The following is a 16090-nucleotide window of genomic DNA, read 5'->3' as shown; positions in this document are numbered from 1 at the left end:
AATAGTAAAATTAATTAATTAATAAACTGAAACGGTGCTTTTTTTTGACGTTTGTTTCAAATAAAATACTCTGACAGATACTGTTTATTAGGTACCTGCTGTCAATATTGTAGCAAGTGTTTGTGTTGTGTTAACGGTTTAAAAATGAATTGTGAATAAAATATTTTTAAAATGTGTAAATGTTATAGTTTGATACGTTACGTCTTATTTTAAACGTGTGACCGTCCTAAAATGAGGATGATGTGACTTACAGGGTAAAGGATAATCCAACGTTCAACATACAGGTACTGTTCATGAATTTTTTAAGTCTAATGATAGCTTGGTGTATTTTCTTTGATTAATTACATAATACTTATACCATAATCAATATATTTCCAAAAATAGTAAAGACAAAAGTTACAAAAATAAATCAGAAATTATAATGATTAGATATCCGAATCGAACCGCCTTTTGCTTTATTTATATTATTATTTTATGCAATTGGTCTCTATCAAATCCAGAAGTTACATTCAATTGCAATATAAAATTTGTATTCTGCGAGATTAAACCACATTTCCCACAAACTATTCCCTGTTAAATGATGAAAAATTGCGCTAAAAAGAGACTGTAAGAACAAGAGAGCTTTTGAAACTTTTCAAGTGCATGGTAATCGAAATTGAAGGAAAAATAAGAAGCTGCAAACAATATGCAAATTCGAGAAAAACCGTTTTATCGGTGCGAAACCGTTAACTCACTTTAATTGAAGATTGCAAAAACGATGCCAGTCTAATAAAAAAAGGGTCGTGTTGCATCTGAGCAACGGCATAAATTACAAAGTCTGAAAAGCCCCAAGGCTTGCGGCCATTTCAGCTCCGGTAATTACAACACAACACTCCGACAAAGTTTTTCGTGAATAATCCCTCTAAAATTATTCTGGCATGCTACACTGCAAACCACTACTAATTTCCATTGAATATGGTACACAACAACCAAATTGTAATGAACAAAAGAAAAACAGTAGTGCACAGCAATAGCACACCCTCCTCAATAGAACACAAGTAAAAATGAATCCCGCAAATGTTTCATTTTATTCCCTAATTTTGCTTTGGAATAGTTTAAATTAGATATTGTTATCTCATAACTTATAATTACATTTAAACTCGATTTTGAAAGGCTAAATATAAAAAGTGCAAAGAATTAATTATTAAACAAATATATTCACAGGTTAAATGATGGGGGTAGTGAAATTATTCAGCAATCTAGTAACATTGTATTTTAGCAAAAAATAATGCCGAACAGTGCCTATTTCACACCGCACTCAAAACCCGTTGACACCATGAGATTTTCCGAACTTTTTTACATAATTATCACTTCTCAAACTATTCTAAACACTTTCCATCTCCTAATAATCTAACGAGCGCTTTATGTGCCCCCGTAAAAATACACGATATTATTCTAAAAAAAATTACAAGGGTCAAGTTCATGCCATAAAACCGTAATAAATCAACTTAAAAGTAACGTACTAGCTGTTGTTTTAATTCAAAAACATCCAGAAATGGTATTATCGTATGTTAGCTTCCGTAAGCAACTTACGTAGAACTTTTTTCTCTGCTGGTCATATATTTTCCCTTTTCTGTTGACGACAGCTCGGTTGTGTTTGGGACAATTTTTCAACCGAAAGAGAAAAGTCCCGGACACCGACTCATATCTAAGGGCAGTTTGAAGAGACAAGAGTAATATTTAAAAGTTTATCTGAACGTGCGGAACGTGGAAAAGCTAAAACGATGAGATAGTATGTTTACGGCCAAAACTTTCTGACGCCCTAAATAAAATTTACATATTTGTTCTCCTGACTCGAATACTAAATCATGCACGCGCCAGTATACTATATTAATATTTAGATTTCTTATCATTCTCGATGACAATAGAACAGGCTTAAAATCATTTTAGTTGGACAAAACATAAATTCAACAATATTAATTATTTGAACTAGTTTTTCCCTCTGCCTCCGGCCATTTTTATTGCTTCACTATGACGTAGTGTCGGCCATCATTCTTTTCTAATTGTTGCTGTATTGTTGCTGTTGTCGGCCATCATTCTTTTTCAATTGTTGTCGCATTGTCACTGATGTCGGCCATTATGGTTTTTTAATAGATGTATAGTAATCAATGANAACTCAAGTATGTTGTAATTTCTCTATTTCTCCTTTACTATTAATTACATATATTAGGTTCTCTAAAGAAAAACACCCTGTATAGTTACAAAAATTTGCTCATTATCAGTAAGTAAGTTAATAATTTAAAATGACTATTACTAATTTAATTCTACTATTACTACTATATCACTAATTTAATTTCTTTCTTTTAGCTTTTAAAAATCAAAAATTATGTATGTTTACTTCAAAAAAGTTATCTAATCCACTAATGGTTAAACTTTTACCACTTCCGGTCTGACCATAAGCTACCACTAAAGCACTTATCCCTTTGAAAACATCCGCTACAATATCGGAAGTAATAGAATTGTATATTTCCTCTTGGCATTCTCTAAAAAACACTTTGTCAGTTTCAAAATTCCAATAAGTTGGATCATCCGCTTGGCATCCTTTTAAAAAATCTTGTAAACTTCTGACATATATCGTTTTACCGTCTTCTAATATTTTTAAATATTCCCATTGTTTATTTTTAGAAGGCAAAATTCTTGCATAAGTTTTAATATTTTTAGCTACATTGGCGCCTTTCATAATGGAATGCAAACTTTTGAACGAAGTAGCATCAAAACAAAATAGTTTTTGACAAGCGAAAATTTAAAAAAAATTTTGTCATTGTCGTAAAATGTAGAGGAGCATGAAGAAATTTAATTTATTTGTGTCCTGTAACTACTTAGCTTGTGAATTTAAATTAATATAAGGCGCAAATTTGAATAAACAGAAACCGGAAGCAAGTGTCTATCTGCGCTTGAAAAGTTACTATAACTGTACGAATACAAATATTTGGAAAAAACTAGTGTCAAAAAAACATTTTCGTTATTTGTTTTAATATGGGTGAAAATTTAAATTTTCGAAAATATAAAGAAAGACGTCAAAATTAAAATAAGGCGTCTTTAGCGACGTGACGAATATAAAAGTCCTAGAATAATATACATAACCTCATACAGTGACGTAAAAAATGGAAACCACAGTAGCACCAGTTTATGTAGAAGATGAAATAGGCCGTAAATGGGATAGATGTGTTACTGATTGCATTTTAAAATTTGGTAAGATTGTTGTATTAATAGTTGACGTTATATTTTTAGTCTTCTTGTAACTATTTCAAGAAAAATATTTTTTATGTGTTATGTCATACTTCCATTAGCTACATAAAGTGCATCATTATAGGCGGTGGAGTGCTTTTGGGTGGAGTTTTTTCGTTACTTTTCTTCAAAAGAAAACGGTGGCCCGTAATTCTTGGTGGCGGTATTGGAATAGGAATGGCATATGCTAATTGTGAACAAGATTTAAATGCTACCGTATTGGCACATCGATCTCCACCTCCTTGTTTATAATACACGCATTTTTAAATAAAACAGACATTATTAATTAGAAAGTATTTATATGGATTATGGCTTTTAACGGAAGGTATATATAGAATGTGATTCTGCATTATAGCCAAGTAATATAGAAAGGATTTTAATTTTATTGCGTACTATAGATAGGATATAAATAAACAAATTCCACTTATTCTTAATACAATTAATTGTTTTGTAAGAGATTGATATCTTTATTTTCTTATTTCTACATCTGTTGCTGATAAAATGTGTTAGCTATTTTCTTTTACAATGAATCTTTATTTTTTGAAATAATTATTTTAAACTATAAGCTATTGCTTGGCTAAATAGATTCTATGCTTTGAGGTCTGCCTAGTTTTCTTCAATTTGGGTTGTAAATATTCGAAGTGCAAGTCATCTGATTCGCTCTTATTGATCTACTTTTTGTGCAATAATTAATATTATATAAGAGTTTGAATCTCCGTAAAATGGTTGTTAATTGGCCTGCAGCTGGTGCTGTGCTTTTGCCTCATATAGGAGGTTTTGCTGGTGCAATTGCCACTCGAAGTAATGTTGAAACTTGGTATAAGGGGCTACAAAAACCATGTTTCACTCCTCCAACTTGGAGCTTTGGGTGTGTGTGGTCGGGAATTTATTCCGGTATCGGTTATGCTTCTTACATGGTGTGGCGAGATGGAGGTGGATTTGAAGGTGTTGGTGATATAATACATTTAATTTCTAAATTATTTTAACATTTGGATATGCTGTAGGTGAGGCAAGATTGCCACTAGCAGTGTATGCTACAAATCTTGCCCTGAATTGGGCATGGACTCCAATATTTTTTGGGGCAAAGAAGACTCAACTTGTGAGTAAATTGATAAACAACTTTTAAATTTGTTGAAAGAGCAGCTTAATATGTTCTAGGCACTGTATGAAATAAATCTAATCACTGCAACTGCTGTAGCAACAGGAGTCCTTTTCTACAAAATAAATCCTATTGCAGGATACTTGTTTATTCCTTACATTGCTTGGTTAGGACTTGCTACAGCATTAAACTACAAAATATGGAAAGATAATCCTGAAGAAACTGATGATAAAATAGTTGAAATTAAGGACAAATAATACTATAAGAGGCTGATATTGGTGCTGTATGAAATAACATCTAAAAGCTGATAGTTGTAGGATGTGTTTGATCAGTACATGTGGAAATTGTTTGTAGTAGGATTATACGTCATTAATTTTATATTGATCAGTTTTTATGCACAACATTTATGTAATTACAGAATAATACGTAGTACATTCCTAACATTAATATGTTAAACAAAAAATACTTTGCTACATGGCTTTTTTTTGGAGAGTATTAATAAATAGTCTCGCAAAACAGTATTTCATTAATACATTAATTCATTTGCTTTACAGGTTGAAATAAAATGAATATTTTATAATAATATATTGTAAAAATTTGGCCAGACATTCCCATTTCTGGACAATTTTTTCTCTCTATCCCAATTTTTTCGTTTAATTTCTTGAATTAAATCTAAAGCGGACATTTTATTCCTTATAATTCAATTTATCTTTTATGGACTTAAAAAAAATTAAAATATCACGGTTGGCTATTATTGAGCTAGTATTTTTTTAGAATTACTGAATTGCTGGTACTGGAGAAACATTTATCATAAATTGTACCAATCTTTTTTAAATTTGTTCTGTTTACTTAATTTTTGTGAAAGCGAATGGAATTATTATAGTCGATTTCTTTTGTATATGAATTTTCAGATAAATTTGCTATCTTGTGCGTTTAAAAATTGTTTTCGAATGTACATCAAATTTCCCGGTTATGTTAGTATTCGACTGCGTACGCATATGACAAGCGCAAACGGAAACAGCACCATTTTCTCTTTGTGGTGGGCCGGTAACTGATTACACGTGCCCATGAAGAAGTTCTCTTAAAACAAAGAAAATAAATAAAGACCGAATTGAAGTGTTTTAGTGGTGGAAGTATTTTTGTTGTCTCGATTTTAAAAACCAATTGTTATCAAAAATGAATCCAGAAAAATTGAAGAAAAGAGAACCCCAAGTTCGCATTGGTGGTAAAGGCACCCCCAGACGTAAAAAGAAGGTTGTCCACTCTACTCAAGCAACTGATGATAAAAAACTTCAATCTTCATTGAAAAAACTCTCTGTTAACACGATACCAGGCATCGAAGAGGTTAATATGATTAAAGATGATGGTACAGTAATACACTTTAATAATCCAAAAGCACAAGCTTCCTTAACCGCAAATACATTTGCAATCACGGGTCATGGTGAAAATAAACAAATAACGGAAATGCTCCCAGGAATTTTAAGTCAGCTTGGCCCTGAAGGATTAAATCAACTTAAAAGACTGGCCAGTACGGTAGCTAGTGCAGGTGTTGGAAAAATAGTCCAAGAAGATGAAGAGGACGTGCCAGATTTAGTAGAAAACTTTGATGAAGCTTCCAAAGAGGAGGTTGGCAAAAAGAAGGAAGAGGATAAACCCAAGGATAAAGAGAAAGAAAACTGAGCGACTAACAGATACCAGTTGGATGCTGTTGCTTGCTCTTGTAATCTGTAATTGTAAGTGTTTTTCAAGACGCATTGCCAATAAAACTGTAATGTGTATCTTAATATCTAGTTTTCTGTCATGCCCTGTATAGGATGTTTTCTAAGAAATATTAGACCAAAACAAATTCATTTTATTGTATGACAAGAAAATTAATATCTAATCTAATTGCAAAGGATGTACTTTTGTTTTGGTTTGTTGAATAAAACGTTAATCACATAGTTTTCATTAGTTTTATTCTTTTATTATTAGTTTTACTAATTTTAAAATGAACATAAGAAACAGTGAATTCCATGTGCTATCACAAAAGGTCTTTTCTCTAACTACATATAATTAAACAGTAACTGAAACGGTTATTATTGAGATTAATATTTTTATTAAGTTGCCCCAAAATTTAACTGGTACATAGTAATGTTTTATCCTTTTGTTTCAGGGATGAATTAAGGGCCATGAAATTAAAGTTTTAAGTACAATATAATATAGAACAAACAGAATAGCTCAAAACCCCAACGCCAAAACACGACACTGTAGTTGTCCGAAGCACTTTTCGGTAACAAAGTTACCTTCTTCAGGGACTGAAGTAAACTTCAACAACAACTACAGTGTCGTGTTTTGGCGTTGGGGTTTTGAGCTATTCTGTTTGTTCTACAACAACCGCCAAAGTTTTTCCAATCTTCATATTACAATATAATACAAAAGCCAGTTTTTTGTCCTTTAATTTTGCTAGTCTCAAAGAACGTTTTTAATGATAATTGATACTATTATCGATTTTGTAAGTTGACAGAGGGTCAGAGTTCAAGTTTGATAAAAATTTTTGAATAGTTTAGCAGAATTATAAAAAAATATTTCTATTTTAGTCTTCAAATTGTATTCTCAAGCAAAAATGAGAGACTCTTTTTGCCATAAAACTGAAATTTATTGTTATCTTCTCACAAAAAAATGTGATCTTATAACTTGTATGTAAAGGTCCATTTACGCATTTTCTTTTTTACTTTCTTCCATCTTTCACGTTCTTTTCTCATGACACACTGAAAATGTTCAAAAATTGTTTTGGCTGGATTTGGTTTCTCATCTAAATTTTCAATGTCAGTTTTCTCAGTTATATTGTCTTCAAGTTCCAATATTTTCTCAAGACACTCGTTTTCCTGAAAGAATGTTTTGTATGGTAAAATAAATATGCATATGTAACTTTACTCACAGGTTCCACAGACATTTTTATTGATATTGTCGAATAAGTATCACGACAAAATTTCTGAAATTGTTTTCGAACGTCTTTTTTGAGTTGTCTAACTCGATCCAATGAAACCTTAAGTTCTGCTTGTTTTTCCAAAGCTCTTTCTTGTTGTTGAATTAGTTCTCCTTCTGCCTGACACAACAATTCCAAACACGCTTTTTCCAATTCTGTTAGCTGTTTTTCTTCTTCAGCAACTTCTTCTGGGTTCTCTTCTTTACCATTATCTAATTTCTCATACAATTTATCTTGAGCAGAAGCCTAAAACATTAGTGAAAGGACTTTAAAAATTCTTTTACTCGTTTATCCTCACTTGGTATAACTCATCCCGTCGTAAGTCTACCAATTCCAAGCACTTCTCTATTTGTTTTGTTTCATACAAATAGTAAAAATGTTTCTCTTTGGCTTCAGAATCGGCATTGGTCAATTCTTCCTTCAGTTCCTTGTACTGATATCCTTCAGAGAGTGTAAAAGCATCCCAAGCAATTTGAGGATCGGGAATGCTTTCAGGTAAAGCAAGTTCCTTGATCATCTTCTCATCCATTCCAATCGCTGATAAGGACATTACACTCGAAGAACGCCTCTTTTCTCTCTTCATTTGCATCAGACTGCTTCCTTTAGACCTTCTTAATAATTTACTCCCTTGTTCACTCACTGCGCCAGTTCCTAAAATATTTATTAATGTGTAGTCTTTATTCAGAAAAAAATGGTACCAAATAAATATCATTACATCAGGGGACTCTTTTTTTGATGAAAAAAGTTTAAAAAATGTTACCCTTCTTTTCGGCTCTACTTTTTTCGCTTATTCGGCTTTCTAGTGACCGTCTCTTTTTCCTGGTTGATCTCGATTCATTATCAACAAAGTTACTGTCTTTGGTGCTGTCTTTTGATTTTACACTGCTTTTTTTTGAAATTGAAGGTTTAGATGGCTGCAAAAAATAATGTGGAATTGATTTAACTAGTTGGGCCTATTCAAACTAGGCGAGGGTGTCTTTTTTTTTCGTATACTTACTCGCATACTGGATTTACTTTCCGCTGAACGACCTTTAGTATGTTCTAAAGCATCTGAATATGCCTTCTCGTATGCCATTTTTATATTTTCTTCGGTCTTTTCTTCAAGTGTTTTATACATGTCTCTAAACGTATTCAGAGCTACTCTTGAGTCGATTACATTTAAAATAACGACATCGTCTATATTATCAGTTAAGTAAGACTCAATCGTGTTCCGAACATGTTGAATTCGATCCTGATTTATATTTGTCGAAAGTGTGCCGTTCGTTATCATAGCATTTATTTTGCTGTCTCTAATAAGGTCCTTCAATTTTTTTTTAATCTAAAATAAAAAGGAATCAAAATGTTTAATAAGTGAATAGATAAATTAAATGTCTTTTTTTACACCTGATACTCTTCAGCGCCTGGTCCAAAAATTTCATTTCCTTTTGTTTTTTTAGGCTTCACATTACGAATCAATTGGAGAAGTCTTAGCAAAGATAAAGTAACCTGTAAATGGTCTTTGCCGGTTCTTACGTGACTTATAAACCTCAAAAAAAAAAATGAAACACTATTCAAATAGAATGAGATAATTACCCCGCCACTGATATTTTTTGCGTCTATCAGTAGCGTAACTTTAGGGTGTTTTGAATGACTGGTTGGGTGCTTCGTAACGCGTATGATTGCCTTATGAACCACTTACCTAAGTAAATTGCATGAGTCTAGGGAATCCCCCAAATATGACAAAAGAATGTTGGTTCTTCTCTTATTCTTAATATGAACGGAAACATCTTCGATCAATGTTAAAGCAAACTGTTCTAATTCAGATTTTGCTGAATTACCTAAACTCACATCCGTCATCGATTTCAAAGAACACGTTAGATTCATAGGATTATCACATCCTGCTAAATCAATTAAATGTAACTAAAATAAAAAATACTTTAAATTTTAGTAAAAGACTGATTTAAATAAATTAAGTTTACTTTAGAACTTATTACGTGCGGATTAGTTTGATTTTTCTTTTTCCTCATAATGTGAAAAGTTAAAATTCCATGACGAAGGTGAGAATTATAAGAATCGCAGTTTACTAATTCTCTTCTGGCTTCCCCTGCAATGTATAATTACCATCAAATTGGTTTCTAATTCGAATTTTTGTACCCACTAAACTTACCTAAAAATAGTAGTTTTAGAGCTTCACATTCGTTCTTGAATGGTTCAATTCTCACATTTTTTATTGAAAATATATCCAACGAATTGGGTTTACAATTTAAAAGATCGTGAATCATTTTCTTTTCTATTTCTACATATGACATGAACAGAAGAGTTTTATAGTTATCTCCCAGCTCATTTTTCTTACCAATTAAATCTGTAATTAGCCGAGGCGCCAATCCCCTATCCTGAAAAGTAAATATTTTTAAAATTGTAATACATTGTTTAATGGTTCTAAATTTATTTTTTTAACTCAAGTATGTTGTAATTTCTCTATTTCTCCTTTACTATTAATTACATATATTAGGTTCTCTAAAGAAAAACACCCTGTATAGTTACAAAAATTTGCTCATTATCAGTAAGTAAGTTAATAATTTAAAATGACTATTACTAATTTAATTCTACTATTACTACTATATCACTAATTTAATTTCTTTCTTTTAGCTTTTAAAAATCAAAAATTATGTATGTTTACTTCAAAAAAGTTATCTAATCCACTAATGGTTAAACTTTTACCACTTCCGGTCTGACCATAAGCTACCACTAAAGCACTTATCCCTTTGAAAACATCCGCTACAATATCGGAAGTAATAGAATTGTATATTTCCTCTTGGCATTCTCTAAAAAACACTTTGTCAGTTTCAAAATTCCAATAAGTTGGATCATCCGCTTGGCATCCTTTTAAAAAATCTTGTAAACTTCTGACATATATCGTTTTACCGTCTTCTAATATTTTTAAATATTCCCATTGTTTATTTTTAGAAGGCAAAATTCTTGCATAAGTTTTAATATTTTTAGCTACATTGGCGCCTTTCATAATGGAATGCAAACTTTTGAACGAAGTAGCATCAAAACAAAATAGTTTTTGACAAGCGAAAATTTAAAAAAAATTTTGTCATTGTCGTAAAATGTAGAGGAGCATGAAGAAATTTAATTTATTTGTGTCCTGTAACTACTTAGCTTGTGAATTTAAATTAATATAAGGCGCAAATTTGAATAAACAGAAACCGGAAGCAAGTGTCTATCTGCGCTTGAAAAGTTACTATAACTGTACGAATACAAATATTTGGAAAAAACTAGTGTCAAAAAAACATTTTCGTTATTTGTTTTAATATGGGTGAAAATTTAAATTTTCGAAAATATAAAGAAAGACGTCAAAATTAAAATAAGGCGTCTTTAGCGACGTGACGAATATAAAAGTCCTAGAATAATATACATAACCTCATACAGTGACGTAAAAAATGGAAACCACAGTAGCACCAGTTTATGTAGAAGATGAAATAGGCCGTAAATGGGATAGATGTGTTACTGATTGCATTTTAAAATTTGGTGAGATTGTTGTATTAATAGTTGACGTTATATTTTTAGTCTTCTTGTAACTATTTCAAGAAAAATATTTTTTATGTGTTATGTCATACTTCCATTAGCTACATAAAGTGCATCATTATAGGCGGTGGAGTGCTTTTGGGTGGAGTTTTTTCGTTACTTTTCTTCAAAAGAAAACGGTGGCCCGTAATTCTTGGTGGCGGTATTGGAATAGGAATGGCATATGCTAATTGTGAACAAGATTTAAATGCTACCGTATTGGCACATCGATCTCCACCTCCTTGTTTATAATACACGCATTTTTAAATAAAAAAGACATTCTTTAGTCAAACCATAAAAGCATGGTATTTGTAACATATAACAGTAATAAACAATTCAAGCAATCATTCTGTATGTTGTACATATAGGATACTAAAAATCACAATTTCCTAAGATGTTATCTACTATGTTATTGATTGTGGTATTTATTAGAAGTATGTGTTTTAAATAAACCCTGTTATTTAAGTAATTGTTTATTAAACAGTTTTCTTTCAAAATTTATTAATATGCTATCTTAAGTTAATTGTTGTAAATGTTGCTTTTATATGCATAAAATAGAACTTAAAACATTAAGCCATTTATTAAACTTCATTGTGTCTCCTCTAAGTAGTTTTTTATAAGGAGTTAATTACAGAACTGAAACTTAACAGAAATATAAATGTTGCTTTTGAAATTAAAAGTATTTTAACTCCAGTATTTCATAAAACAAAACTGGAAGGTTTTAGGCAATTAATGAATATTAAGTCTTCTCAAAAAGATAGTTGTTTTTTTAATAACTATGTTAAGTTTTTCAATATTTTATTGAACAATTTATATATTGTACATTGCGTGCAAAAACATTAATCTAATGACTAGCACAACTTTAATAGGAATATTCAGTTATTACAGCTTTTAGGAGAAAATTTATTCTAATTTCAACATAAACTTAGTATATATTACAACTAAATTATTATTATAATTATAACGAGCACTTTTTAATTATTGTGCACCTTAAAGAATGTTATTTAAGGTTTACATGACACAAAATTCAAATGCAATATATACTCAGTTTATTAAATTGAAAATTATGAAGGTCCTCTTTTAAATATTTCATTTATTCTTTAGTTTAATGAAACACTATAGTGATGACTTAAAGTAATAAATACTATACTTTTTAACAACCTGACAGGTTTTTCTAAGTGAAACGTTTACGCATGATTTTAGCTAGTGTAAAAAGAAGTGAACGGGATAATTGCACAACCAATAAATAAAAATAATAATTAATTAGGAAGAAAATTAGATACAACAAATAATTACTTATTAGGAAACTCTGGCCAGTAATTAATATAGAAACGTTGAGTTGTTCCCTCAAATAGCCGATCCAACCAGTTTGAAAAGCCATCTAACAAATTTCCCTCCAATAATACGTCGTCATCAGATTCTGAACTGTCTGTATCAAAACCTATAAAAGCTGCTGCTTCACAGTCTTTCTCACTACCTTTCCAACGATCTGATTTCTTATCCTGATAAAAATTAAACCAATTCAAACATTAGTTTATTAGCCAAAGGACAATTTTAAAATATTTTTTGTTCAATAAACACCTTGTCATTTTGTTTCCTCTTGGTCTCAGGATGTTTAGCATGAAACATACAGAAATATTTTCTATGGCCATTTAAGGCCAAAACAGTTCCTACACAATTTCTAGGATTGATGTTAAGGTCTCTTTCTTCAGGAAGGGACAATTGTAACAATTCTTTATACCAACTTAAACCTCTTTCAATGTACATATAGGCAAACATTAATGTTTTGTTTCTGAAAAATGTATATGCTACGTTTAAAAGAAGAAATCACGGTATAGCAATTTCAAAAGTTAGTCATTTAAATGCTACTTCAGTCGGAACTAGACAAAGCTTAGTGCCTGAAAATGAATTTCCAGTTCCTTCAGTGCTTAGAAACACTGTACTTGAAGCCCTTTTGTGAACAAAAGAATTTCTTTGAGGGTTTTAAGCCCTTTCAAAACGCTAAAAGGGTTTTGAATATAATTACTTTGCAAAGTAATTAGTTATTCAAACTCCTTGAACTTTGGTCTTACAGTTATTTTGTAGGGGCTTTGTCCATCTCTGACTTCAGTTATGCCTTATAAACTCCACTTACTTTCTATATGGCCAAACAGCTTTATGAAAAGGTGGTATCAAATGTTGTCTAGACTGCATGTCAAGTACTAAAATGATAGTGCGACAGCCAGGTTTTAACAAACGCACTAATCCATTATATTTTTCAGCTCTAAGTTCGTGCAATTTTAGTTCGGGCTGATAGGTAGGATTTTTATTTTCCGTGCGATCGCGACCCTCTTTTTCCCTTTGTTTTTTGATACTTTCCTCTTCTAATCGTCTGTAAAAATTTCATATAATTAATTAATAATATAAAATAAAATTAAACAAGAAACGTACACTAAATACGCCATAAAATAACCAACGGCTACAATAAATACCACTGTGCCTACAACCGACAAAGCTGGTAAAACCTGATCCTTGCTCAAACCCTCATAAACTGATTCACTAAACATCATAAGTTTAGCGAAGATCCGACCGAATATTCCTTTTGCGTGTTCATCGAATAAATCCTAAAAATTAACAATAGATGTTACAATGTTATAATTTTTACTTAACTTAATTCTGTATATAATACGTACCTTAACAAAAGCCTCATATGTTAGAGCTTCAGATGACTTCAGTAATTTGGAAATAGTCGTTTCAAGTTTATTAACCGTCTCATTCAAATCGTTTTCAATTTCCCACTTGTCTGGCAACCATTCGTATTTTACTTGAGACGTGTCTCTTCTCCAAATAATGACTATTCGTAGCAACGGCTCTATTTCTTTACCACCTAAATAATATTATTGATAATTAAAGAACAATTAAGACAAATTTTAATTTGTTGTGTCCTTACTTGGAATAAGGGAATTAACAAAGTCTGATTGCTTGCTATGGTAAATGTATGCAAAACGAACCCTTTCCGGATTGTAGGGGGCCGATTGTGCGTACAATCTAAAAGATTGTCTGTGAGGATCGTGGCATTGAGAATCTTCTGTCACTAGGACCACGCAAAGTCTTTTTCTCGGTTTATTCCATTCACAAGGACATAAAGAGTCTAAAATACTCTAAAAAACACAAATCAATACGCTTTTACATCTTTTTCGTTCATAGTTTTAAAGAACTTGAAACTATATGATAATATATTTGAAATAGTTATACATTGTCGTATTAAGTTCAATAATCAATAATAAGCTTATTTTTTATCAATTTACTGTTTACAAAGAGCAACATGTTAATTATTTAATAACTAATTACCTGTGAGGATAATCTAGGCAGTGCTAAGTATTGATTGGATGAAATAATGTGATGTAGTGACTGAGTTGGAATTTCTTTCATTGATATGGTTGCAACAGGTCGTGATGTATTTTCATTAAATAGTAATACTGTGTCCATCTCAGATGGAATTCTGTATTTTTGCTTTAGCACTTCAGAAGTTACAAAACTTAAATATAGAGTTATTTTTCAATTATCAACTTTTTAATAAATTTCAAATATACATACCCAAATGCTACCCTATCTCTAAAATGATATGCTGTAATTAGATAGCGCAATTTTATGGTCTGCTTGGGCTCAAATACCAATACACGCACGCGATTATCTTCCCAACCATTCAAGAAATCTTCATTGTTGTTGTCATCAACAGTTGTTATCAATCTATAAGGCATTTTGCTACGCAAAAATTCTAAAATATGATTTATAGCTTTATCAATGTTGAAATACTATAATTTATGATTAATTTATTAGTGCAATTATAAATTAAGAAGGAATTAGGGCTTAATAAAAATTGTGCTACCAAGTAATTTCAAATTTGTAGGATCAGCAAAACCCAATCCTTAAAAAAGCAGTAGTAATCTTGCCTCTATCCTATACATATAAGAAGCATTGATATATTAAATAACACATACCAAGTAACTTTGGAATATTTGTTATGCCATTTTTATACACATAAATATTTCCATCTAGTAATAAGACAAGACATGGCAATGTGTGAACATTAAGGCGCCTTGCTAGGTTTGGTTCATGTCCAGAGTGAACAGTGGCAAATTCAATTCCTAAAGGCTCTAAATTTTCCATTAACTTCCGTAAATAAGGAGCACTTTGCAGACATGGAAAACACCAATCCGTGTAGAAGAAAATAAGATAAGGAGAATGAGAACTTTTAGGGAGAACAATTAACTCATACTGCCTAAAATTATGATAATGATACTTGATGTTGTCATGGCAAAGTCATATTTTTTGCAAGGATTATACTAACTTATTAGTGATTGAAAGCCTGTGGAAAAAGGTAATGTCATTTTCTTGAAAATTAAAAGTGGTGTAGCCAAAGAAATCATCAAAATGGGTGAAATATCTTGGGTGCTCAGACTTGGTTTGATATGGTGTGTCATCAGTGATTCCATGGTTATCATACTTCCTACGTTTATCAGGGTCTATTAATATTTCATATGCTTGCTTTATTTCCACAAATCTACTTTGTGCTTCGGGATTATCATTTTTATCAGGGTGCCTAAAATTATCACTGTATTTTTATTTAACATACAACTAAGTGTCAGTGTCATACCATTCTTTTACAAGTTTTTTATAAACTTTTCGAATTTCTTGACTAGTTGCTGAGCTTTTTACTCCCAAAATCTTGTAAGGGTCTGATAGCTGAGCAAAACTACCCCACAAACAGTCGGTTAAGAAACAAATAAGTAGCAAATAACTACCGTGCCATTTCATTTTTAGAACATATAGGAACAACAACTTTAAGTCATAAAATTAGAAACATTATTCAAGTTAAATAGTACTTTTTACTGCACTTCGTTTAAATATTGATTTCTGTTACGTCAAATTGATACAAAAAGATTAGGGTTATGTCCATAGATATTTAATCACAGTTATTATGGAAGGTTCATTTTTTGGGTGCGTTCTCCTTTTACTGTTCGAAATAAATAAAATAAATTGTCATATAATTAAATTTAATTTATATTCTAATCAAAATTAACCCACTTAGAAAGGATTCACGTGCATTACAATATACATATAGTTTATTATTAGCACTTTGGTAAATTTTTAAATAATGAATTTATCGTAAAAGGACTAATATTATTTTTAAATGATTGTTGTTTGATAACGCGTTGATAATAACGTTA

The 16090-nt window shown here is 31.1% G+C and overlaps 4 protein-coding genes across 5 annotated transcripts; 2 read left to right on the top strand and 2 right to left on the bottom strand.

The window, feature by feature from the left end:
- The first annotated feature begins 3875 nt into the window (after positions 1 to 3875).
- On the top strand, positions 3876 to 4887 carry LOC108734243 (translocator protein). The gene is made up of 3 exons (XM_018465722.2): positions 3876 to 4212; positions 4272 to 4366; positions 4426 to 4887. Exons 1-3 carry the CDS (start codon positions 3990 to 3992, stop codon positions 4621 to 4623), a joined length of 516 nt encoding a protein of 171 aa, XP_018321224.1. The 5' UTR covers positions 3876 to 3989; the 3' UTR covers positions 4624 to 4887.
- Positions 4888 to 5381: 494 nt separating this feature from the next.
- On the top strand, positions 5382 to 6309 carry LOC108734244 (transcription factor BTF3 homolog 4). Its single transcript, XM_018465723.1, has one exon. The coding sequence runs from the start codon at positions 5543 to 5545 to the stop codon at positions 6044 to 6046; it is 504 nt and encodes a 167-aa protein (XP_018321225.1). The 5' UTR covers positions 5382 to 5542; the 3' UTR covers positions 6047 to 6309.
- Positions 6310 to 6979: 670 nt separating this feature from the next.
- LOC108734179 (kinesin-like protein KIF9) lies at positions 6980 to 10357 on the bottom strand. 2 transcript variants are annotated; one of them, XM_025978577.1, is made up of 10 exons: positions 9991 to 10357; positions 9478 to 9703; positions 9290 to 9414; positions 9010 to 9230; positions 8715 to 8856; positions 8329 to 8649; positions 8092 to 8245; positions 7630 to 7982; positions 7284 to 7577; positions 6980 to 7230 (listed from the first exon to the last, which is right to left on the bottom strand). In XM_025978577.1, exons 1-10 carry the CDS (start codon positions 10330 to 10332, stop codon positions 7033 to 7035), a joined length of 2376 nt encoding a protein of 791 aa, XP_025834362.1. In that variant the 5' UTR covers positions 10333 to 10357; the 3' UTR covers positions 6980 to 7032. The 2 variants fall into 2 exon arrangements, with proteins under 2 accessions (XP_025834362.1, XP_018321113.1); XM_018465611.2 differs by lacking the exon at positions 9991 to 10357 and adding an exon at positions 9769 to 9914.
- Positions 10358 to 11236: 879 nt separating this feature from the next.
- On the bottom strand, positions 11237 to 15824 carry LOC108734172 (dnaJ homolog subfamily C member 16). Its single transcript, XM_025978578.1, has 11 exons — positions 15517 to 15824; positions 15211 to 15462; positions 14861 to 15141; positions 14457 to 14637; positions 14211 to 14397; positions 13810 to 14020; positions 13553 to 13746; positions 13311 to 13483; positions 13015 to 13251; positions 12462 to 12672; positions 11237 to 12382 (listed from the first exon to the last, which is right to left on the bottom strand). The coding sequence occupies exons 1-11, from the start codon at positions 15675 to 15677 to the stop codon at positions 12173 to 12175; spliced, it is 2298 nt and encodes a 765-aa protein (XP_025834363.1). The 5' UTR covers positions 15678 to 15824; the 3' UTR covers positions 11237 to 12172.
- Between the last annotated feature and the right edge of the window lie 266 nt (positions 15825 to 16090).

Source organism: Agrilus planipennis, unplaced genomic scaffold, assembly GCF_000699045.2.
Source record: "Agrilus planipennis isolate EAB-ADULT unplaced genomic scaffold, Apla_2.0 scaffold7, whole genome shotgun sequence".
Lineage (NCBI taxonomy): Eukaryota > Metazoa > Arthropoda > Insecta > Coleoptera > Buprestidae > Agrilus > Agrilus planipennis.
The sequence above is the reverse complement of the archived record's forward strand: the minus strand, read 5'-3'. Positions and strand labels throughout refer to the sequence as shown.